At 42.3% G+C, this 26,826-nt stretch overlaps 1 protein-coding gene across 1 annotated transcript in view; it reads left to right on the top strand.

Moving 5' to 3' along the window:
• The window catches only part of LOC145292252 (polycystin-1-like protein 2), a 137,744-nt gene that overhangs the window by 15,843 nt on the left and 95,075 nt on the right, over window positions 1-26,826 (top strand). Inside the window, exons 3-4 of the mRNA XM_080138573.1 lie at window positions 10,635-10,864; window positions 11,719-11,849. Of these exons, the coding sequence (XP_079994699.1) occupies window positions 10,635-10,864; window positions 11,719-11,849 (361 nt within the window). The remainder of the gene's footprint in view (window positions 1-10,634; window positions 10,865-11,718; window positions 11,850-26,826) is intronic.

Raw genomic sequence — 26,826 nt, 5'->3', positions numbered from 1 at the left:
ACCTAAAATTGGCGGAGGAGTTTAGTAGAGTTCGCAAAGGTCAAATCGTTGAACTTTGGCCCCTTAATGGCCAAATTTCTGACCGAAAACGAATTAGTACCCTGTATATCAAATTTTGGGTGTGTAGGCTTAAAATTGACAAAGTTATTGTGTAGGGAAATGCACACACACACACACACACACACACACACACACACACACACACACACACACACACACACACAAACACAAACACAAACACGTTCACTTTTATAGATAGATAGATAGATAGATAGATAGATAGATAGATAGATAGATAGATAGATAAAACAAAAATATATACGTATACATAAACATTTATGGAAACAATTTTGTGTTTACTATAACCTTTTTACGCAAATATGACGCAAGTATATATCATGTAGAATATCTGCATGAATATAATTACAGGTAATAGTTAACTAAAGATGATCATCCCATAAGAAAACCGAAAAAACTAATAGGGAAGTAATTAAAATGAATGTTTAAAAGAATATGCAAATTAGCTAGATCTTTTGCTAGTGAATGCAATCCCACAACCCATATATAAGAAAATTGTATTCCTCTATGCTGGGACAATTATCATTTTTGGTAACCAGAGTGCCCACTTTTTGCCTACTTTTAGGGGAGCTGGTTTTTACCCCACATTAAAAACGGCCTTGTGCCTAATTTGCTTTGTTGAGAAAGCAAATAAATACAATAAATAGAAAAAAGGGTTGCCTTTTTTCTGTTGTTCTTGTCCTTCGGGCCAGGATCAAAGTGTAGTATCTGCTTTTTTGTTTTTACACGTCAATAAAAAATGTTTTAAAAATTGGGAGTTACTAGGACGTCCCCCAATATGAAAGGGTGAATGCGGTATTATGGTGAAAGAAGATACTAGCTGGGAGAAACTTTTGACTTTGTTTAGTTCTGGAGTGACAAGGATGACCAACGACCCCCAAAATCCCCCCTTTTGAGTTGGCCATGTGCCTAAGTTTTCATCGTTGATTTTTTTCTGTATTTGTTAACATGAATAAAAGATTTAATATCTCAAAGTGTAGTATCTGTTCTGCAGATGCTGCACATAATTGATTGTTGGTCAATGTAGGGGAAACCCTTCATACTGAGACAATTACTATTTATTTGGATACTGCCAGAGTGCCCCCTTTTCACCCTTGTTTTAGGGGAGCTGGTTTAACTCCGCATTAAAAATGACCTTGTATCTAATTTGCTTTCGTAGGGAAGCAAATAAATACAATAAATAGAAAACAATGTTTTTAATATGAATATCAATACACACAAAAGAAAAACGAATTTATAGGAGTATAGATATATATACATTTATTTATTTTTCTTTTTCAAGAAAACTTGCACTTTGTATAGTGTATTTATTTTATCATTATTTTTTATTTATTTTGCAATTTTGCAATTTTTGCTATTTTTTACGACAGTACCCAGCGTAGTATAAACACTTCCAACCTCCCCATGTTAAGAAAGTGACGTTAAATGGACTGGTAAACAACAAAACAAAATAAACCAAATACAATACGCAAAAGTCCAACTAGAATTCGTCACTGACAACTTTCTCTCTCAACTTCCAGAACGTCTCTCTCCACTGCCTCTGCCAACAGATATTTTATCAGAAAACTGACCCCATTCCATTTGCATACATGTGCAGTGGAAGATGAGATCTCGTGAGATTCCACGAGACTACACCTTATAAATCCATGGATGCCATCTTTAATTTCTCTTTCTCTCAGATCCCATCCGAAGGTAAGTTGTATAACCGCACGACACACACACACGGGGGCGCTTTCCTATTTGATTATTATATTCAACTCTAATCTCATCTCTAGACCACACATTTGGCATGGTGGACGTGGTCATTTGTTGCGGGCAATCCTACGAAGGGGGATTGGCTGGACTACTTCATCTTCATTGGAGCTCTCAGAAGATGTGCCAGAACCATTAGCATCAGCGTTAGGATGTACAGTCATACCATCAGGCTGGACTTCTTCATCTTCATCAGAGCTTTCAGAAGGGGTGCTGGAACTATCAGCATTAGTGTTGGGGTTCATCACTGCTACTCACCAACTGGTTCGTATTCAGGGCAGGCCGGATATCCTTCACATAACGTGGAGTACCATTGACTAGCATGGCTTGCTCACTGATGATGCCAGTGATTCGCCCTCTTTGAAAGCTGCTGGTGCATCGATTATTGGGAGGCTTCACCCAAACAGTGTCCCCTAACTCATACGGCCCTCGGGTTTCCTGCCGATCAGGCAGACGGACATCAATGTCCTTGATGCGTACTCGATAGCAATGGATCGCATTGGTGGGTGCGCTTGCAGCAGTCATGCCATCCTTTGGAGTTGCATTATATCTATAGGCCGCCTCTGTGATCGTGCATTGTTTTCTTGCTGCAATTCTCTTCGCCCTTTGATGGCACTGCTCTGCTATGCCGTTGCCACTTGGTACATGTGCACATCTGTATCTGAGCTGGATCCCCCACTCATCTACGAAACGTCTGAACTCCCCACAGCAGAAGGCCATGTCATTGTCTGTGAGGATCTCTTCAGGTGGCCCCCTTTCATAAAATATGGACTCCAATTCACGGAATACACTGGAGGAATCCTGTCTTATTAATGGGCACCAGATTGCAAACCTTGTCGGTCCACAATCGATCAGGGTGAGGAAGTGCTGGCTGCCATAGTGGGTTATGTCCATACCCAGTCGGCTCCAAGTCGTGCTTACTCCCAGCTGACCTTTCTGCCATCTGGCCGGGACAGGGTCCATTGACTGGCGTGTTTGGCATTCCTTGACTACCACTTTCACTGCACTTTTGGACACCGATGGATTGGACAACTGCACAAAATAATATGTCTGTCTCACTCCGGGGTATCCACTGAGGTGGTGTATCTTCCTGATTTCATTCACCACCTCAATAGAGGCGGCACATGATGGTACTGGCTCGGCTTTCTTCTTTATGGTGTCATACCATCTCTGTGGCACCCGAGTGAGCCTATCAGCAAGGTTGCAATTTGAAGTGACCAGTACCGCATCCACAGACAGGTTGTACTCTGTTACCAGCTTTTTTACACTCTCCAACCTCCATCTGATCAGAATCTTGCTGGCTGCCTTAGTGCGCACCCTAGTCTTGCCTGTCAGTGTGTCTGATATCCAGTGGTACACACATAGTGAATCTGTGTGTATGCGTAATTTCCTGACTTTCCACTGACTGGAGTGCCAGGTTGATACTTTTCATCACCGCATCGAGCTCTGCCAGGTTGATATGAGCAGCATTACTTGTCGATTGCAACCAGCAAACATCCTCAATCGCAGCACCATTCTTCTCCAACAGCACACCAATTGCCAGAGAGCTTGCAGCCACCCACACATTCAGTTTGTCTCCCTGCACACACCAGTCTTCTTTGGCAGGGTCATCCTGCTTTACTCTTGCAATGGTTTCCTTCACCATGCAAACCAACAGATCATCGGCTGTTTCATCATCTCAGCCTTTGGTGACTGTGCTTGCCCTCCTTTTAATGATGCCTGTTGCCACGCAAGTCCATCCACACACTGGTAGGTGTCCCACAAGTTTTCCACACAGGAAGAATACTGCTCGCTTCGTGAAGGTATCGGGCACTTCAGAAACTGCAGTTCTGTGCCTCCATTTCAAAGTTCCTCGCTCCTGTCGAATGTTCAGGCCCAAGACACGAACACCATTCACCAAACGTTCTGGATCCTTGCATGTCAAACAAAACTCAACCAGTTTGGCCCTCACACATGATGATGACACAATGTCTTCATTCACATATATGTCATCAAGGTACACCGATGTCCCATGTTTTATTGTCTCTTCCTGTGACAACACAGTGTTAATAATGGTCTTCATTAGTTGGGGTGCCACGTTCAGCTCAAAGCCTAGTCTGGTAAGGCAGTACCTCCTGCCAGCAAACACTATCGTCTGAAATGGTCACATTGTTTCACTGATTCGGACCTGCAAGTATGCTTTTCTTAGATCCAGCAGGGACACACTGGAACCCTGCTGGCGCCACTCTCATAACTTGCTGGCACAAACGTCAGCATCTGCCATGAACATATCAACATGTGCGTTCATTCGTGATAGTCCATCACTGGCCTCACCTTTGCTGAGCGACCACCATCAGCGGAATCAGGCCTTTGGGAGGTCCAAATTTCTCATAGGGGTAGGGAATCAACCAGCCATGCTTGATCCAATCACGAAGTTCCTCTTCATATGCAGGCTTCATTTGGTCGGACACATGGTACTCATTTCGCAGTTTGGCTGGTTTTTGGTTTTACGACCACTTCCATGCGGCTCTCCAAGCCTTCTGCTGCTGGTCAAACTCGACAATAAAGTCTGGCTGATCAATCTTCAAAGCAGCACACACTGGAACCTTCTCCTGAAACTGTATCGCCCCCGTCTGTGTTATGTGAGCACCACCTAGGGCTCTGATGGTGTCATAGCCTAGGAGCAGGTCAAAGCTGAGCAGTTTCTCGAGTACTACCAGTGCTTCGATGTTAGCTGAATTTCCAGTTTTAGTGCGAATGTTCGCAGTGCCCACCCCGCAACATGTCCGCATTGCTCCACTGAGGGTGGTTAATCTAGTAGTCTTCTTCCAAGTGCAGCAGAGACCCACACTCACTACGGTGTGAGTGCACCCAGAGTCGAAGAGTGCTGAGCACAATCTCATTGACATAGACCTGAATGGTCGGAAGCGCCTCGTCTAATTTCTGTTTGGGGAAGTGTTGACACTGGCACCTTGTCCCCAACCCCATTTCCCGAACAATCCCGAGCCATATGACCAGTCTTATTACATTGGTACCAGCGAATAGTTGTCAGTCGCCGCTGGCAGTTCCTTGCAATGTGGCCCTGGTCATTGCACCTATAAAACATGACTTCACCGCATAGGACGGGTCCCTGGGACAGTCTATCCTCATTAAATGTGCGCTGTGCAGTAGCGACTACCGGTTTTCCCATCTCATAAGTATTCTTCATCACAGTCCTGGCCCGGTCTACCAGGTTGTTAAGGGACAATGAAGCTATGCTTGAGCTAGCCTGCAGGAGTTGTTTTGCTCCGGCTGGAAGCCCTACCAAAAATTTGCATGCCAAGGCCCGCTCAGGCAGCCCACCAAACAACACCGTCAATTTCATCAGCTCGGCCAAATAAACGCAGACAGTTTCACCGGGATGCAAGGTTCTTGCCGTCTTGATCCTTTCATAATCCTGTTTTTCCTCAGGACTAAGCTGTTGATATATTGCGAAAGCCCCGCCAGACAGAGGTAGAGGAACCACATGTTCAATATTCTTCACACTAGACAAGAGGCAATGCAGTTCCACCTTCTCCACCCAGTCAAGTACCGGGGTCCAGCCGTTGAATTCCGGTATTAATTTAAGGTCGAATTTGTCCCCCATTATGGCGAAATAGCTTGACGTTAAATGGGCTGGTAAACAACAAAACAAAATAAACCAAATACAATACGCAAAAGTCCAACTAGAATTCGTCACTGACAACTTTCTCTCTCAACTTCCAGCACGACACACGGGGACGCTTTCCTCTTTGATTATTACATTCAACTCTACAGAAAGGTTTTCGGAAAAACATCCCGACCTCGAATGCCGTTCTTAACATGGGGAAGTAAGGGGTGATAATTCCGCAAGCCCAACATGGGAATGTTGAGGGTTTTAACACTACGCTTTGTATTATCATCAAATATTGATCAATTTTTTTACAAATTTTTTAGTACTCAGCGTCGTATTAACGTCTCAGCCTCCCAAAGTAAAGAAGAGCTTTCAGACTAAACACCCCGAAAGCTGAAACATAGTTTTGGAGTGTTTATTCCAAAAGAGGTTTTTAACATGTGGATGTCGGGGATGTTTATAGCACGGAGGGTACTGTCATAAAAAAATATCCAATATTTTATAAGCAAAATAATTTTTTTTCAATAAAAGATGAATATTTTTTGGTACTCATGCGTGCTGAAATAACAATATTTAGAAAGATATTATAAACATGAGTAGTGTAGGGTGTACTTTCATCTAACAATTTAAAAAAAGAGATATTGTAAAAGTGAATTTAAATTAAGAAGACTATGTTACATAATAGCGTGGTAACATAAGTACCTTGTATCAATAATTTATTCATCAAATATTAAGTGTAAAGTGTAAAGTGTTGAAATACACTGCACTTAACATTTGGTGAATAAATTATTAATACAATTATGTTTATGTACTTATGTTACGAAAATTAAAAAAATTGTTTATTTAACAGAAATTGGCAGTGAACGTTTTGTAATGGAAACAGAATGTTTCTTTTTATCAAAGAAAAGATGAATGATTGATTTTATAAAAAGAAACGCCGTCATCACTCCCCAAAAATGAAATCTTTTTATAAGAAAATTAACAAAATATCGAATTGCTGTGGCTCATATTGTTGAAGTGGAAAACAATCACAAAAGAAAACAACAAATGGTTTGCATAAGAAGCAATCAATAGCAGAAAATCACGGTAAAACTCATATAAATGAACAAATCAAGAAAACAGTTTAGTTATAAATGCGAACCATTATCATCAACGCTTATAGTTGTTGTTTCACGACATTTCGGCCCACTATTCCTCTGGCCTTTGTCTGGTGCTTAACTGCGACAGTGTAGGAATGATGAACCTCATAATTAAGTCATCAGCAAGGCTGAGGGAGTAGTTTGCCGAAACTTTGTGAAACAGCTACGATGAAAGATTTAGTTAATAATGAAAACAACGAACGGAAGTCTCATTTTAACATTTGATAAACAACTTTATTTGTCATCTTCGTTAGTAGCGTGTACAAGAAAGAAACGGGTTAGTAGCTGGAAGGATTCTTCTGCGTAAAGCTACATTTAATATTATGCCGGCTTGTTGAAAAAGAGAATAGTTCAGTTTACACGTGTTTATAGCTAGCAGTCGTCGAGACGAAGGAGGCCGGTTAAAAGAGGAAGAAAGTGCAAAGTCTATGTGAGTACTAAGAGTTTATGCTGGCGTATCAACAAGAGCAGTTCTGTAGCATGATAAAAAAAATTTCGTTTGGGTACCGCATGTGGAAATAAGTGGGTGTTTGAAGGTCACCATGTTGGCTTGTTGTACTCACGTTAGCCTAGGGCCAAAGACCTAGGCAAATGTCTGCTGCCAGCGAAAGCCAGGGAGAAAGAGAAGGAAGAGTTACCAATTTCGCCTTTTATGTACTCAGTCACGTGATTGAAAGCTGGCTTGTGATTGGACAAGGCAAGGGGACGGTTGATTTAAATCTCGAACCACTGCTATTGTAGCAAGTTTCAACTGCTACAAAGATGAGAACAATGGTCCTGATTTAAATGAGAAACTAAATAAATGAATGAATAAATAATGCTATAATAGAAATAAGAATAAATAACGCATATCATTAATGACAGAATTTTAAAAAATAATAAGACTTGTCAAATAGCTGGGGATAGCAGACGGGATACAAGTAAATTAACAGACACAACTGCCAAGAAAATGTTACATGGTACAAACAACTGAGTAAGCTGCTAGACGAATGGGCTAACACACCGCGTCATCGCATAGGGCAAGTGATAAATGAATAGGGAGAGAGTGAGAGTAAGGTAATGACGGGAGTGAGCAAAGAAAGAAGCAGTTTTGCGTAGCTTTGTATACGTTTAGTCTTAAATCTCTGGGCCTGAATTAATATAATGGCAGAAGCAATGACTTAATATATCGGTAAATTCCAAAAATGCAAAGGTAATGTAGATAATAAAAAAATACAAACAAATGGATATGTAAATAAATGGCGGCATGTTTATAAGTGTCGAACTGTTCGTTTAATGGTGGAAGATGCGAATAGCAGAATATAAGAATGTCTATGTCCCAGCCAATCAACGGTGCTGGATTTCAAGAAGGGAGAAATCATTATCTAGGAATAAGAAAAATGTAAAGGTTATGGTATGTGTATATGTCGAATAACCAGTTAAGAGTGGCGAAACCCCAGCATAGTAGGAATATGCAGAGATGGTGCTGGTGCTTAGTGGGAGCACAGAATAGGTAGAGAGAAAAATAGGAACTACTTTCTTTAAAGATTGTGAGATAATGATCGTGTTACTCCTCGGAAATAACGTAAGATTTTCATGTAACATCTAAATGTGTAAATATTGTCGTTCTAAAGTTATATAAGATAGTGGCTAATAGGTTAGATGTAATAAATGTGCATATGATGTGTTGTTGCAAACTGACGGTAATCTGATTCAGAGGGGAATTACTGCAATCAAATTATTATATATAGGATATTATGACACCTTCCAGAATCCTGAATATCAAAACATGTGATTCATTGAACTTTCTGTTTTGTCATTGTTTGATGTTTTAGCTTTTAACGTTTTAAAGGTCTTGTTTAAAAGGAATAAAATTCCGTCCAAAGTTAAAAGGAATATCAATAGCTTCTTTGTTTTTCATTTTCTTTTTTTTCAAGTAAGACTTGTTATTTCTTGTTTTTCAGTAAAAAAAAACGAGATTAATTTCCCCTTTTTTCCTTCAATGTTTCTATTTTCATTTTTCCCCTCAATGTTTCTATTATCATTTTGAATGATAATATTTACTAGAATAACTTTTTTCACTCCAAACCATAACAATTTTTTAAAGATCCGTCTCTTATGTGGATGCCAATTTTTTATGTATTCTTTTGTGCTTTAATTGAATTGTTTTATTGAACTGTTAATTTTGTTTCTTTATCATTATTATTATTATTATTATTATTATTATTATTATCATTATTATTATTATTATCATTATCATTATTATTATTATTATTATTATTATTATTATTATTATTATCATTATTATTGGCTCACATGGAGCTTTCACACAGGTCAACAAACGATCTGATTAGAAACCTGTGGTATTCTCTGGAAGCTGAGTGACAAACAAGTCTCCCCAGACGTCCAGCTCTCTCCACCTCCTTCGATAGCATTTGTAAATGAATTTGCATCATCGCAGCAGCCTCTTACCATTGATTTCTCGCTGGCAGTGGCCATTGGTTCATACTGGAATTTGAGTGGCACTCAGCCTCCCCAAGGTCCCAGTTCTCTTTGCGCTTGTCCAGTCGAGGTCTGGCTAGTGCTCTCTCTTCGGTCTTTCGGTCTTTCTTGACCCTTCTCGGCTCTTTGGTATCACTTTTTTATTGGGAGGAGCAGTGATGAAACAATGGGGGGGACGCATGATGGGGGTGTAGAACTTGTAGATATGCAGCTTTGGTGTTCTTCATTCCCTGTAACGCTTATTCATTATATTGTCTTCTTGTATTATTCTCCGCATTCAAGGGTTTTCCTTAATATTTCAGTCGTTTTTATTATCGTTAGTCGTTGTACTTTTGCAGTTATTCCTCGGATTCCAATTTCTGACATTTTTTTTTTCAAAGTTTTTCGGAATTGTTCCTAGTGCTCCTACTATTATCGGTACTATTTTGATTTTATTCATCATCCAAATCCCTTTTAACTCTCTGGCTAGCTCTGTGTATTTGCTTCGTTTCTCCTTTTCTTTCATACTCACTCTGTGGTCAGCTGGGACAGCAAAGTGTACGATTTGACAGGATTTTCTTTCTTGTTAATTATTACGACATCTGGTCTTCTTGCTTGGATGAGTTTGTCTGTCTGTATGTCGATGTCCCATAGGATGTTGTGGTTCTCGTTTTCGAGTGCTGTGGCTGGTTTATGCTTGTACCATTTGTCTGTATGCTCAAAATGCAGTCGTTTGCACAATTCCCGGTGCACCCCCCTCCCCACTTGGTCATGCCTGTTTTTTGTATTTCTTTTGGGCCAGTTTGCAGCATTCACTTACTATATGGTTTATCGTTTCGTCTCTTTGTCCACATAGTCTGCATTTGCTGTTTTCTTGTGTTTTATCGATCCTTGCTTTCATATGGTTGGTTCTTATCGAGTTATCTTGTGCTGCAGTTATTAGAGATTCAGTTTCTCGGTTTATATGTCCTTTTCGCATCCACGTCCAGGTGTTTTCGTTATTCTCATCTTTTGTCATTCTTATGAATCTTTCGTGGAGTTGGTTCTCTTCCCATTTCTCTTTTCTCGTTTTGTCGTTTGTCTCTCTGTTTTCTGTTTTGTTGTTTTTTTTTCTGTGTCTCTCACTGCCATAATTATCCTTTCAGTTTTCTGAATTATGTATTTTCTAGTCTTTTTTCGTGTACTTCACACAGTCTTCTAAACAGATCAGTCCTCTCCCGCCGTCTTTTCTTTTCACGTAGAGTCTGTCAATATAGTCCTTTGGGTGTAGTGCATTATTATTATTATTATTATTATTATTATTATTATTATTATTATTGTTATTGTTGTTGTTGTTGTTGTTACTACTACTACTACTACTACTACTACTACCTTGGTTATTCACAGTGCTTTGAGAAGCAAAAACCGCTAGCATTTTGGATTTTTAGTGAAAACTGTATTGAATTACATTTCATTTTATTATTTGCTCCGTTTTATATCATTATTGCTTCCTCTTGTTTTTTTTTTTTTCTTGTTACCAAAAAGACGAATTTTGATCGCCTGCAAAAATTCCATGAGTATCTATAATCTAAAATGTTTTAATGTTCTTGTTCAAGATCAACGAATGAACGTGCATGTGTGAAATTGATACCAGCTAACAACACGGTTGGATACACGGTTTACATGAGGAGCCATGAGTACCCAACTATAAGAGAATTCAACTATCGAACTGCTGTGGAACCAGCCAATCTGACAGACGGTGTCTATACGATTTGTTTCCCTACTAGTACCATCAAAGAAATCGGTTATATATACGTTGGAATGCTACCATTTGAGGTTCCCCAATGTAAGTTATATTCATTTACCTACATATTTTAAGGAATTTTTTTCTCTACTTTAAAGGGTAAAGAACGATTTCACAAATCTAAAATGAGATTTCTCTTATTATAAATAAAAGACCACTCATTCGTTTCTAAGGATATTGTTTATTATACCGATAAAAAGATGTATATAAAAGCAAAAGCTTGTGATGCAGTCTCATTTTTTACTTTGTGCTATTCTATGTTCATTTCCATCCCCATGGACTAAATAAATCGTTTGTTTAGTTATACCGTGAAAAATTAGTATAAACTAAAATCAACATAATATTAATTATCCGTATGCAAAGAAAAGGAATTGGTAAAGTTGTTATTCTTCTGCCAAATGCAAACATTTCTTCTATTTAGTGTTTTTATTTTTGCATAGTTTAAATAATCTCAACAAGATGAACACTTGCCTCATTACGAATTAATATATTATAATCATGAATTTATGAAATATCCACAAGAAAAGATATTTGGCTTCTTGAGAAAAAAATCTATAAAATAGTTGTCGTGGTTTCCACCAACAGAAACCGCTCACCAAAAAAGGGATCCCAATTCAAAACGTAAAAACCACAGCTGACGGCCCTTTCGACAAGTACTTCGACATGAATAATTATCCTGTGGAACTCTGAAAAGCGTAATTCCCGCTAGAATAATATTCACAATTTTTCCAGCTTCAATTTGATATGACACAGGAATATAAACCTCAAACAGATGACTCCCTACAGCACTTTAAAGACACAAAAACAAACACAAATCAAGAACGAAAAACGACGACTTGTTGTTGAGTGCATTTTATTATCATATTGTTAGATTTGTTTATGTTTGCTTTTTGCAGTGAAACGAACTAAAAGATCGACAACCGACAACAAAACCCAAACAACTTCAACTTATGGTTTTGCTTCTCTTGTTGCTGGTTGTGCTGTCTTAAACGATAAAACCAAGAAATGGACTTCAGATAATTGCAAAGTAAGTAGAACACACAATGCCTCATTTTAGCTTCTACTATTCGAAATTTGTATATATATATATATATATATATATATATATATATATATATATATATAAAGGACGAATAAATATGTAATATAAAGTAGTTCTTGTCTGTTTGTCTACGAACTCGTAGGGTTTTGAAAATAAAACCACTATTAGGATAGACATTCTGAAAATACATTACTTGGATAAGTATATTTCATGTTCACCAAAAATTTATTTGAGGTAAATACGAACATATGTTCGTATTTACCATCCATAAAAAAGAAATACAGCGTTTTGCTTTATTGCAAATATATATATATATATATATATATATATATATATATATATATATATATATATATATATATATATATATATTGTTACAAACGGCCACCTCGACTTAAAATATATTTTTCTTTATCTGCTAGCGATAGGATAAACATCTAATTGTATGTTTGAACCGATAAAAGCTGATATTACTTTGACTTTGACCTTGACTTTGACCTTGACTTTGACATGTAGATGTTTGAGGTCCAGGTTTTGGACCTGTTCATCCTTCCAAGGGAAACAATTTCCTAGACAACTTTTTGGCATGCGTGGCACAGAAACCCAGGAATTTGCACCTCCATTTAGAAGGATGGACAATATAAACTCGGCAGCAATCTCCAATGTGCGTCAAGTCTGCTTTTGAATGCGTTTACCGTTTGTGCTTGTACAACTGCATCTGGGAGATCATTCCATGTGTTGACAACCCTCTGTGAGAAGGTCTCTTTGTGGACAGCTAGCCTACAGTGTTTTTTTACGATTCTGAGGCTGTTCCCCCTGGTTGCGCTGTTTTGGTGATCTGAAAAGATGGCTTTCTTGTATCATAGATCCCCATGGATGTACTTGTAGAGATCGATCATGTCACCACGATTCCTGCGATGCTCAAGAGTGGGCAGTCTCAGAGTTCTCAATCTTTCAGAATATGGCTTGTCCTTCAATGATGCCAGCAGCTTGGTTGCTCGGCGCTGTACGTCTTCCAGATCACTGCATAAGGTCATATGGTGTGGCTGCCAGACAGAGTAGCCATACTCCAAGATAGGACGCACAAGGCTCTTGTAGAGTTGCACAAAGACTGTATTCGAGAGGAAGTCAAAAGTGCGACGAATGATCCCGACAACTTTATTTGCTTTTGCGATGGATTTAGCTACATGTTCCTTGGAACTCAGTTTGTTGTCGATGTAGACGCCTAGGTCTTTCTCATGATCATGCTCTTCCAGTGTTATCACTCCAAGCGAGTTGTCTTTCAATGTGTATTTAGCCTCTGTTCTCCTGCTCCCTAGTTTCAGGATGCTGCATTTCTGTGGGTGAAAACGGAACAACCAGTCCTGTGACCATATCTGCAAGTTATCTAGGTCAGCCTGTAGGCTGTCTGTGGCTCCTGGGATGTCACTACGTGTGAACAACTTTGTGTCATCTGCAAACAGCTTCATTTCATTTTGGCAGAGTTTGGGTAGGTCGTTTATGTACATGGCGAATAACATTGGGCTAATGACACTTCCCTGTGGTATCCCGCTTGTCTGTGGTGCTGGTCTTGATTTTGCTCCGTTTACTACTACACACTGTTGCCTAGCATTTAGGGACGCCTGAATGCAATTGAGAACTTTACCCTGGATGCCATAATACTCAATCTTTATCAGGAGGCGACGGTGAGGCACGGAATCGAAGGCCTTCATGAAGTCCATGTAGACGATGTCGATACTTCCTCCTGAATCAAGAGTTTCTGTCCAGGTATCCATAACATCCAGAAGCTGAGTAGTACATGACCTTCCCTGTACAAAGCCATGTTGCTCTGTGCTAATAAGGTGGGTTTCCTTTAAATGCCTTATAACTTCCTCCCTGACGAGTTTTCCATCACCTTACAGAGTATGCATGTGAGACTAATTGGTCTGTAGTTACTCGCTTGTAGTCGGCTTCCCTTCTTGAAGACGGGGGAGACTGTTGCCTTTCTCCAGTCCTGTGGTACTTATCCCTTGTAGAGTCGAAGAAAATGAAGGGAGGAAGCGCCCACGTATCTGCGCGTCATGCCTTACCTTGGAACGCTCCTACGGTGTGCATACGTGCATGGCCGAAACCCGGGAGAAATTCCAAAATGGCGCCGTCCTCATCTTGTAGATTGTGCGATCATCAATGGGCCCCACGTGACCGTTCTTTGGCTGCTGATTGGCCGAGGACGAACGCCGGAAGGATAAAGGGAGTGTGTTTGGAACATGGGGCGTCTTTTCTAGGATCGACGTCAGTGTGATCGTATCGGTGAACTGCTGCAGCTTTAAGAGTACCTTAGTGTGTGTGTGATTTTTTGGAACTTGCTCGTCTGCTGACTTTACATGACTTTCTTTTCTGCTAATTCTACAGGACCTGCCCTTCTGCAGAACTTGGAACAAAACTTCAAGCCTCTTCTTTCTTTTCACACGTAGTCGCCTAAAAAGGTAGAATCCGACTTACTTGTGAAACGGCTTTATTAATCTAAATATTTGGAGTGCGAATTTTTACGCTAACGGTTAAGATTCTTAAGTATAGGAAAGAGAATCGAACAAAAACACTTGTAGCTACCCTACGTAAAAATTTAGGGATGCCATCATGATTTGTTTTTAGAAGCTTACTCACGCCAGAGACTTTTCATTACGTTAAATAAAAATATTGAAACAAGTCACGTTTAAGCAAAGATAAAAACCTAACCCTGCGAGTGTAGGATTTTTGTAAAACAGGGAACCATTATATTCCTATTTCCTATTTCACGAAACCACCCGGTTTTAAAAACGGATTCACGAACAGTATTAAAATCAGTGTTGACTGAATTATAAAATCGTAGTTTATTACAATCTTTAGTCTTCAATCAGATTTAGGCGCGAAAAAAAAAAAAAAAAAAAAAGGCACCACTACAGAGTCTGTAATAACAAACAACCCATTGAAAGAAAAGCAAACGTTTTAATAGTAAAGTTAAAAATTTCCCTGAAGAGGGAGACACAATCGATACAAAATTATCATACAAGGAAAGCCATTAAAAGTGCTTCACGTTGAACTAGAAGCATAAAAAATACCTCATTTATAAAATTAGGTCTATTAGAGTAAAAATTCATGCTTAGATATTGTTCCAATGCCTGGAAACATAATTAAAAAACGTTTTAATAGTACACCAACATGGTTGCTGGTTGCAATTAAATTGTGAAACCTAAATAGTTGGTGCTTTATGACGATTAGTTTTCGGTTTCCGTGCTGAAACGAAGCTCCCAAGTGATAGGGTCCATTTCTAGCCAATTTGTATTTGGAAGTCCTCGAGTCGGACCTTGTAACATACTTCGAGGGACCCCGTGTAAGGGTTCTTCCACACTATCCATTAAAGAACTTCGAACGTGTTGTCCCTCTGCGCTTGTCCGACGGCGCCTTTGCCGTGTATCAACAGCTCAGCCATGAGGGCAAACAGGATTACGAGACAATTAAGGCGGCGCTGTTCAAGGCGTTTGCGATTGACCCCGCCACTGCTTGGGAGCAACTTGAGGCAAGGACCGTACGTCCGGGCGAAACGGTCGATGTATACTTGGCAGAACTGACCAAGTTAACGGTCTTGTTTGGTGGACTGCCCGAGCGGGCCTTAGCATGCAAATTCCTAGCAGGACTCCCGACAGAAGCAAAGCGACTATTACGAGCCAGCTCAAGTGCGGATTCGTTGCCCCTTAATGACCTAGTGGATCGGGCCAGGACTGTAATGAAGAATTATTCCGAGATGAGGGAACCGGTAATTGCTGCTGCCCGGTCCACGCCGAATGATAAGAAACCGTATCAGGGACCCGGTCCACGTGGCGGAATCATATGCTACAAATGCAATGGACAGGGCCATATTGCAAGGAACTGCCGGCAGCAACCAACGGCCGTTCGCTGCTACCGGTGTAAGGAAGCCAGCCATATAGCTCAAGACTGTCCGGGAAACGGAACCGGGGACAAGGTGTCAGCGTCAACCTCTTCCCCACGCAGAAATTAAATGAGACGCTGCCGATCGTTTCGATATATGTCAACGAAACACTGCGCTCAGCACTCCTCGACTCCGGGTGCTCCCGCACTATCATATGTGCAGATCTCTGCCACACTTGGAGAAAGAAGAACGTCCGAGTGACTACCATCAGTGGAGAGATGCGCACATGTTGCGGGGTGGGCAGCGTAAACATTCGGACGAAAAATGGAATCTCCGCTAACCTAGAGGCGCTGGTGGTACAAGAAAAACCCCTGAGTTTTGACCTGCTCCTAGGATATGATGCCATCAGAGCTCTTGGTGGCGTCTACATAACGGCGACGGGGGTGGTACATTTTCAGGAGAAACCCCCAGTGTGTGCTGCACTAAAGATCGACCAACCAGACTTCAGCGTCGAATTTGACGAGCAAAAGAAGGCCTGGACTGCCTCATGGAAGTGGTCGGAAGACCGAGAACCGGCCAAACTGCAAAATGGCATAACGGAATACCATGTGCCCGACCACATGAGGCCCACATACGAAGAAGAACTTCGCAGATGGATCGAGGATGGCTGGTTGATTCCCTACCCCTACAAAAAACTTGGACCCCCCCAAGGGTCTGATCCCATTAATGGCAGTTGCTCAACAGAACAAAGCAAAAGTCAGGCCGGTGATGGATTACCGAGAACTGAACTCATATGTTGATGCATTCACAGGCGAGGCCGACGTGTGTGCTAGCAAACTGTGAGAATGGCGCCAGCTGGGTTCTAATGTGTCCCTGTTGGACCTTAGAAGGGCATATCTGCAGGTCCGGGTTAGCGAGACACTGTGGCCGTTTCAGACGGTAGTGTTTTCCGGTAGGAGGTATTGCCTCACGCGACTGGGCTTTGGGCTGAACGTTGCGCCCCAAATCATGAAAACGATCGTCAATGCTGTATTGTCACAGGATAAGACCGTAAAAGAGGGGACATCAGCATACCTTGACAACATATACGTGAATGAAGACATTGTGCCATCATCACATGTGAGGGCTAAGCTTGCCGAACTTGGACTGATTTGTAAGGATCCAGAACGCTTGGAGGATGGCGCTCATGTTTTGGGGTTGAGCGTTCAACAGGAGCGAGGGACCTTGAGGTGGGGGCGCGGAACTGCAGTCCCCGAAGTGCTCCATATCCTCACGAGGCGGGCCATATTTTCCCTGTGTGGAAAACTGGTAGGACACTTGCCAGTATGTGGATGGACCCGGGTTGCAACAGCCAGCATGAAGAGGAGGGCGAGTGCAGTTACCAAAGGCTGGGATGACGAGACGGTGGACAATATGTTGCTTCGCATGGTAAAAGAAACCATCACAAGAGTCAAGCAGGAGGACCCCGCTAAAGGAGATTGGTGCATCCAGGGAGACAGACTAAATGTGTGGGTGGATGCGAGTTCCCTCGCGATCGGGGCACTATTGGAGATGAACGGGTCTGTGATTGAGGACGCCTGCTGGTTGCGACCACTGGATGATGCCGCTCACATCAACCTAGCGGAGTTGGATGCGGCGATAAAGGGAGTAAATATGGCACTCCAGTGGAAGGTTAAAGAATTGTGCTTACACACAGATTCGCTGTGCGTGTACCACTGGATAGTTGACACACTAACAGGCAAAGCGAGAGTGCGCACCAAGGCGGCTACCGAAATGCTAATCAGACAAAGGTTGGAGACACTAAGGAAGTTGGTGGAAGAGTACAACCTATCGGTGAACGCGGTGCTTGTCGCTTCCACCCGCAATCTTGCAGATAAACTCACCCGTGTGCCTCAGAGGTGGTTCGACGCAATGAAGAAAGAAGCCGAACCAGGATCGTTACGTGCTGCCTCTATTGAGGAGACGGATGAAATCAAGAGGGTACACCACGACACTGGACACCCCGGAGTGAGACGGACATATTATTTCGCACACTTAACCAACCCGTCAGTGTCCAAAAACAGAGTAGAATCAGTGGTCAAGGAATGCCAAATATGCCAGTCAATCGACCCGGCTCCCACCAAATGGCAGAAAGGTCGGCTGGAAGTCGACGGGACTTGGAGCCGGCTGGGCATGGACATAACCCACTATGGTGGTCAGCACTTCCTCACACTAATCGATTGCGGACCGACGAGGTTTGCGATCTGGCGACTGTTAACAGGACAGGACTCGGCTAGTGTCATCCACCAATTAGAGTCTATATTTTACGAGCAAGGGCCACCCGAAGAGATTCTCACGGACAACGACACAGCCTTTTGCAGCAGGGAATTCAGGCGTTTCATGGACGAGTGGGGGACCCGGCTTAGACACAGGTGTGCGTATGTGCCGAGTGGCAACGGTATAGCAGAGCGGTGCCACCGAAGTGTGAAACGGATAGCAGCAAGGAAGCAATGCATGATTGCGGAGGCGGTATATAGGTACAATACAACGCCAAAGGATGACGCGACTGCTGAAAGTGCACTTGCTAATGCGATACATCGCTATCGAGTGCGTGTTAAGGGCATTGACGCCTGCCCGCCTAATCAGAAGAAGACGCAAGGACGGTACAAGTCAGGGGACACCGTCTGGGTAAGGCCTCCCAATAACCGATGCACGACCAGATTCAGACAGGGACGGATCACCGGCATAATCGGTGAGCAGGCTGTGCTGGTTGATGGTGTCCCACGCCATGTAAGGGATGTCCGGCCCGCCCTTGATATAAACCAAATGGTGAACAGTGAAAGTAATGAATCATCCAGTGATGAAATGTGGATCCGGCCTATGGCTGAGAACCTCAGCACGGATGGCGATAGCTCCAGCACCACTTCTGAGAGCTCGGATGAAGATGAAGATGAAGCGCAGCCGGATGGTAGGACTGTGGACACTGACCCAGGTAGCTCGGAGGAAGATGAAGTGCAGCCGGATGGTAGGACTGCGGACACTGACCCGGGTGGCACTGGTGGAGATGAAGAAGCCCAGCTAATCCCCCTCCGTAGGAGCGCCCGCATCAAACGACCGCGGCTGCAATGCCGCATGTGTGATCCTGAGACCGGGGGGGGGGGTGTAGAGTCGAAGAAAATGAAGGGAGGAAGCGCCCACGTGTCTGCGCGTCATGCCTTACCTTGGAACGCTCCTACGGTGTGCATACGTGCATGGCCGAAACCCGGGAGAAATTCCAAAATGGCGCCGTCCTCATCTTGTAGATTGTGCGATCATCAATGGGCCCCACGTGACCGTTCTTTGGCTGCTGATTGGCCGAGGACGAACGCCGGAAGGATAAAGGGAGTGTGTTTGGAACATGGGGGCGTCTTTTCTAGGATCGACGTCAGTGTGATCGTATCGGTGAACTGCTGCAGCTTTAAGAGTACCTTAGTGTGTGTGTGATTTTTTGGAACTTGCTCGTCTGCTGACTTTACATGACTTTCTTTTCTGCTGATTCTACAGGACCTGCCCTTCTGCAGAACTTGGAACAAAACTTCAAGCCTCTTCTTTCTTTTCACACGTAGTTGCCTAAAAAGGTAGAATCCGACTTACTTGTGAAACGGCTTTATCCCTCTAGCAGAGATTTATGGAAAAGCAGTGATACTGGGTGTGCCAAGGTATCAGCAGCCTTTGAAAGAACAAGAGGGTTCTGCAGCCTTGTTGGTCTGTAAGTTCTTGAGTAGTTTCCGTACTTTGTTTCTAAAGGTACGTTATACTCAGTAGGTGGTGGGTCGGGTAGCGGACCATCGTCTTCTAGGGTGAAAACGCTCTAGAAGAAATCGTTTAGTATATCTGCTTTTCCTTTGTCTGATGTTGTTTTGCTTCCATCTTCCATTTTTAGGTTTCCTATTCCCGATTTCGTTGTCGTCTTGCTTTTAACGTATAACCAAAATGCTTTGGAATTACTCTTAGCCTCAGCTGTTACCTTAGCTTCTAGACCTCGTTTTGCTTTCCTGCCATTTTTGATGGCTTTGTTGTTTGCCTTAAGGTATTCGGTGTAGTCGTCTTTCTTTCTGGTTTGATGCCACTTCCTGAAGAGTCTGTGTTTCTTTCTGACTGTTTCCAGTGTTTCTTTGTCCATCCATTTTTTGTATGAGCTCGGCCACTTATTTGGTTGTTACTGAGCGTTGGACTGCCGGTTTATTTTGTCCTTAATCAGAGTCCATATGCCGTCTACATTTTTGCCTTCCAGCTCTTTATCCCAGTCTGTTTCCTACAGTTCACCTATGAGTTTCTCAAAGTCCGCTTTTGGGAAGTTGAAACGTTTTTGCTTGGGCTGTTTTGCTTTATAGTGGTCTATTTTGATAATGAGAGTGTGGTGGTCACTTTTCCCAAGTCCAGGTGCCATTGTAATTTCTTCAATAAGGTTTTCACAGTTCGTAAGGACCAGGTCTAACACATTAGATTTTTTCCCTTCTCTATATCTTGTTGATTTTTTCTGATGTTGTACAAGAAATGCGTCTTGAGTAGTTTTCAGGAATTTTGATGCTGAGTGGTCAAGACCGACTGTGCTGATTTCTCGCTTCCAGTCTATGTTAGGAAAGTTAAAGTCGCCGATTAGGTAGGTCTATTTTTGTTGCCTCTGTCGCTTTGCTCATAATGGTATTTAGTTCCCGTGTGTTTTCCTCACTGCTGCTTGGGCACTGTATACAAGGCCTACAAGAAGGGAGGAGCTATTTGCCACGTTGCAGTCGACGAAGAGTGCCTCTTTGAAGTCGTTAGTGTCCACTCTGTCAGAGATGGTCGGTTTCAAATCTTTTGAGATCAGCAAGCATATCCCTCGTCCATCTTGCTCAAGTGTGTGGAACAGTTCATCTCTTCCACTGACCGAGGACAGAAAATGTGAAGTATGACAACAGAACAGTTATTACACTGTGATCCGATCTCGAAAACCAAAGATTCAACCAGCTAGAAATATTTCATCAGGCACGGAAAAAAAAACAAACAAAAAAACGATTTCATCAATTCTACTTTTAGACCGAGATGCGAAACAAAGAAAGAAAAAGCAGGAGCGAACCCCCTTCCCTCACCTATTCCGACTAGAGTCCAGTCTCATTCTTCTCTGGGATCCTTAAGTGATATGACGCTGTTGGTACGGGTTTAGGTTCTTCCAAGTCCCAAAACTACCGACCAGCTTTAATAATTACTAAACGTACAACAAGTATAAACGACAAGAATTTATTAACAAACATGAAAACATGACAACACTGCAATTCAGAACATTAAGGTAAAAAGATTACTCACTTCAATAGTGGGGTTTACGGGAGGAGTGAGGACTATATTCTAGAGTTGTACTCTGCCTGTCCAACATTGTCTTTTAGGAGAGGAACTTTTTGCGTCCGTGCCTCATGTGTACGGACTCTCCTCTTCTTTTCTCAAGGGACCTCACTCCTTACCCTACACCGGTAATCCGGTGCTCTTATTTATTCCCCTACAGTACTCCCCCCCCCCAAAATACAGAGTACCTGAAATAAATGGGCAACATTTTTAATTTTATTTAAACCGTCACAAAATTTTTTAAATGTGCTGGCCATCTGACATGTCTACCTGACCGTGTCTTTTTCTTTTCTACTTTCTGAAGCGTCATATCTACCGGCATGGCATTTGGGGGTGATACTTTCAGATATGTCTCTTCCAGTGCTGCGGGTTTTAACCTGTCTACCGAAATGTTTTATTCCTCATTCTTGATAAACACTTTGAAAAACTTATTTTGTCTCTCCACAACCTTAAAGGGGCCACGATACGGCGGTTGCAGGGAATGCCTCCTTTCCGTATCACAGATAAAGACATGCGTGCAAGTCTTTAAACCCTTAGGTACATATGGGACCATGTTCCTATTCGAGTCTGAGGGAGAATATGCCATCTTGGCCATTTTTGTTGTTAGCCGGTCGACAAACGCTGTCATGTCCATAACTTTTTTTGGTGCTTCAAAAAAATATTGTGCTGGCAACCGCAATGTGGTTCCATATAGAGCTTCCACTGCTGAGCACTCCATATCTCTTTTCACCGTTGTCCGCAGTCCCTACAATATTAGTGGCAGGTGTTCTAACCACCTTGTATTGTCCGTAAGCTGTGCCCGTAAGGAGGCTTTCAGACTGCGATGTAGTCGCTCGACCATGCCGTTTGCCTGGGGGTGATAAGCCGTGGTGTGTATACTCTTGGTGCCCAAAAGTTTTGCAAGTTTATGAAAAAGGTCTGACTCAAACTGTCGACCTCTGTCTGATGTAACATTTTGTGGTACACCGAATCTGGCCCCCCAGCCAGCAAGGAATGTCCTGGCAGTTGTGTATGCCATCATGTCTGGCATCGGTAGAGCTTGAAACCATCGTGAGAATCTGTCGATACATGTCAGCAGATAGCACTGACCTTCACATGTCGGAAATGGTCCGGTGATGTTGATATGAATGTGCTGAAATCTCTCATCTGGAACTGGAAACGTGCCTAGAGGAGCCCGTGTGTGACGACCGACCTTGGCTTTTTGACACTCCACACACGTTTTCGCCCACGCTCTTGTATCAGCTTTTATTCGTGGCCAGACATATCGGTCTGTTAGTAGCCTTACAGAGGCATTGGCCCCTGGATGCGATAGACCGTGTACTGCCTTAAATATGTCTTTGCGTAGCGATGCTGGAACGTATGGTCGCAGTTTGTTTGTGCTTGTGTCACACACAACTTTTGTGTGGCTGGTAGGGTTGGTAATTGTCACTAGGTTCAATGAAGTTGGATTATTCTGCAGGAGATTTTGTAAATGTTCATCCTTCTGTTGTTCTTTAGACAAGGTATCGACGTCAATTGCTGGCTGCAACAGGAAGGAATTAATTCCCCGCAATAAGGTGTCTGCTGGGATTTTGTCTGCTCCCTTGATGTGCAAGATATCCGATGTCAATTGAAGGATATAATCCATCTGGCGAATCTCTCTGGGAGAATATTTGTCCGAGGAAGACTGTAAAGCGCCTAACAGAGGTTTGTGGTCCGTGAGGATATGGAACTGCTGACTTTCCAAGAGCTGCCGGAAATGGCGTATCACGGAGAATGCAGCTAAGAGCTCTCTGGAAAATGTACTATAGCGTTTCTCCGTCTCTGTTAATTTTTTTGAGAAAAAGGAAATGGGTTTCCAGTCCGCATCACATTTTTGTTGTAGGACCGCTCCAATTCCAATTGCGGATGCATCCACTGCTAGGCACAGCTCCTGGTTGGGTTGGATGTGAGACAATTTTGCAGTCTCCTGCAACATAGCCTTGATCTTGTTGAATGCTTCTACCGCGTGCTCTGAAAATACAATGTCACACTTCCTCACATTTGTCAACAAACTTGTCAATGGTAAAAGTACTTGTGCACAGTGAGGTAAGAACCTACGATAAAAGTTTATCAGCCCCAAGAATTGACGCAGCTGCCTCATTGTGGCAGGGATAGGGAAATTTTGAATGGACTTGACCATCTCTGGTGGTGGGGATATTCCCCCCTCTGAAAAATGGTGTCCTAAAAAAATTACTTCGGATTGACCAAAAGCACATTTTAATGGGTTTAGGACTATCCCATATTGCTTCAAACGTTCGAAGACCTGTCGCACATGACCGATGTGTTCCTTTCTAGTTTGGCTAGCAATAAGTACATCGTCAATATATGCACAGACAAATGGCAAATCTGACAACACCTGGTCTATGAACCGTTGGAATGTTTGTGCTGCATTCCGCAACCCAAAAGGAACTTGCATGAACTCGAACATCCCGAATGGGGTGATGATAGCCATTTTAGGAATGTGTTCGGGCTCCACCGGTATTTGGTGATATGCTCGAATTAAATCCAATTTTGTAAAAAAACGGTTATTTTGAGCCACTGCTGTCACATCCTGGACATGTGGTACTGGGTATCTATCTGGTTTAGTGACTGCATTCAGTGCTCTGTAGTCCCCACATGCCCGCCATGTGTTAACACCTTTGTTGACAAGATGAAGAGGTGAAGCCCATTTGCTCTTTGAAGGGCGAACTATGCCTAACTTCATCATTTGCTGAAATTCAGCCTTGGCCGCTGTTACCTTTTCTGGTGCTAAGCGCCTAGCTTTGCTATGAACGGGCGGACCCTTTGTTTCGATATAGTGTGTGGTGGAGTGTGGCAAAACGTCCCTATGGAAAGAAGGCACTGAAATTGAAGGGTATTCCTTCAAGAGACTCAGAAAATCGTTATCCTGGTTTGCATGTGCCACTGCTGGACACAATGGAGTACCAGTCCTAACTACCCCACACGCTGTGAGATGCGTTTCTGGATCTTTCAGACACTGGCCTGTTATATCCACCACCAAACCGAACGCCTGTAAAAAATCGGTACCTAAAATAGCACTGTCTACATCCGCCACTATAAAAATGTGGGTAAATGTTCTATGCAGGCCTAAATTAAGGTCCATACACTTCTCCCCATATGTGTGTATTAACGAGCCATTCACAGCTCGTAGTGTGAATTTACAGGGAGGGGATTTCTTGTCGGCTGCAGTCGCAGGAATGAGAGACACCTGTGCCCCGCTGTCCACCAAAAAGGACGTACCTGAGTTTTTGTCCACCACATACAATAGGCGGCCTGAACGAGATGCACCGACAGTTGATGCCGCATTCTTCTGTCGGTTTAAGCTTTTCCCGAACTCTTGTAACTACACGGTGGGATACAGGAATTTGCCTTCTCCCCAAATCTCTTGTGCTTCCAGCAAATGCTCCTATCTTGCCTCCGTTCTCTGGAGTGGCTGCGCGCACCCCAACCCCCACCCCCGCCTTTGCTTATTCTCGAGGGTAAGTCTCGCGATGTCCTCCGCCATTTTGTTCATGCAAGCTTCCAATCTGGTCTGTCCCTCCATTAGTTTGGAGAGTAGATCGTCTTTCTCCGATGTCTGAACGCCAGCCACCGTTGATGACCGTGTCGACATTATATCGGCAATATGGTCGGCTATCTCAGCCACTCGTTCCACTGGCATAGATTCATCTTGTGCAGCTATTACCACCTTATACTCGGTTGGTATGCGCTGTAGGAAGATGTGTTTGACAATATTATTGTCCATTGTCCCTTCAGCCAACTTCTGCAGGCGCTTTAGAAACTGTGACGGCGTGCTATCCCCCATCGTTTCCTGTTCTAATAATTGTGAGATTCGCCTGTGTGCTGAAACTGACACAGCAGTTGTCACTCTTTCTCGTAGGGTGTCATATGGTTTCTCCGTGGGAGGAGATATAATTAGGTCTCTCACCTCGACGATAACATCCTGAGGTAATATAGTCGCCACATGGCAAAACTTTTCAGTCCGTCCTGATATCGTTTTCTGCCGAAAATATCAATCTAGCTGTGCGAAAAACAAAGCAGGGTCATTCCGTACATCCGTTGGAATCAGACTGAATGTGGGCGACGCCATTTCACATTTATTTATGATTTTTATTATTATTATTATTATTATTATTATTATTATTATTATTATTATTATTTATTTTTATCCTATTTATTTATTTATAGCGACAGTTAGCTAGATGACACCGTATAGTAGTAATAGTAGGGACAGAGCAAGAGGAAGACGAAGTGTGACGTAGTGTTCACATCAGCCAATCACGAGACTGGCGCCGCGTGCAAATTGAAGAAGACGCGGTCGGCCATATTTGTTGTGCGAGAAAAATGTGAATATCCCGATGAAAGGGTAACGATACTTGTATAAAATAAATCTCGGCACAAAAACGTAACTAGTCATTATTTTTTTATTTTTTTTATTTTTAACTTACGTACGTAAATGTTTTGTTTATTTATTTTTAACTACTCTGACGCCGGGATTCATGCTATGGATTATTTTTATTTAAAAATAAACTTTAATTTTACGCATTTTCCTTTTGTTATTAAAACATTAAAAAAACGTTGCTTTGCGTATTCTATGTTGCTAGTTGGGGTCACCACTGTTGGTACGGGTTTAGGTTCTTCCAAGTTCCAAAACTACCGACCAGCTTTAATAATTACTAAACGACAAGAATTTATTAACAAACATGAAAACATGACAACACTGCAATTCAGAACATTAAGGTAAAAAGATTACTCACTTCAATAGTGGGGTTTACGGGAGGAGTGAGGACTGTATTCTAGAGTTGTACTCTGCCTGTCCAACATTGTCTTTTAGGAGAGGAACTTTTTGCGTCCGTGCCTCATGTGTACGGACTCTCCTCTTCTTTTTTCAAGGGACCTCACTCCTTACCCTACCCCGGTAATCCGGTGCTCTTATTTATTCCCCTACAACGCGTTTTCAAATATGGAAACGTCGAAGGAAAAAATATCCCAACCAAAAGCGAGTTGAAACGTTTAGCTACCTGTTTTCCCGAAGCGGGAAATATCCTAATTAATACCGCGGAAAAGCTATTTTGCAAAACCGAAAACGAATGCCGACAGACATGATATGAAAAACGGGATGAAAAAAGTACTGAAAAACTGTGAATTTATTATTTGAAGTTAACTTTCTTTCCCCACAAGAGAACCCTCTCGGACTAAATGTGTCGCTAATAAGTTGTGAAAAGAAAAAGACAAAACAAAACAAAAAAGACCAAACGAATTGTGAGTGTAATTTTTGTTTCTCTTTCTGTCGAACTGAAGATTAAATTTTTCCTCGTGGTCGCGTGGAGTCTGGTTACGCCGTTAATCCCTTTTCTTTCTGTTGCAGGATTTTCGCTCAGTTTACATGTTAGAAATATCCCAAACTCCATAAATTTTGAATATACATATATTTTTTGCGTGTTAAATCCTTCTTTCCTTATCTTTAATAAATTTATTTTATATTATGAGGAAATGTTTGTTCTCGTTCTTTCTCGCATTTTATGGTGTTCGATTCTTGTGTTTATTTTGCATCCCGCTTGTCTCATGCGAACCAATTGTCGTTTCTTGTTTTAACCTTTTTTGTAATAAAAAGGAAATTTGAATCGAACTGGGACCTTGACGATACCCCTAAACGTTTGCTTTTCGTAAATTTCTTTTCATATCCCTTTGTTTGCTTTTTATTTAATCCCCCCCCCT

This window comes from Euprymna scolopes, chromosome 13 (assembly GCF_053919585.1).
Source record: "Euprymna scolopes isolate OS-2025 chromosome 13, ASM5391958v1, whole genome shotgun sequence".
NCBI lineage: Eukaryota > Metazoa > Mollusca > Cephalopoda > Sepiida > Sepiolidae > Euprymna > Euprymna scolopes.
Note: the sequence above shows the minus strand (reverse complement) of the source record. Positions and strands in the feature narration are given on the sequence as shown.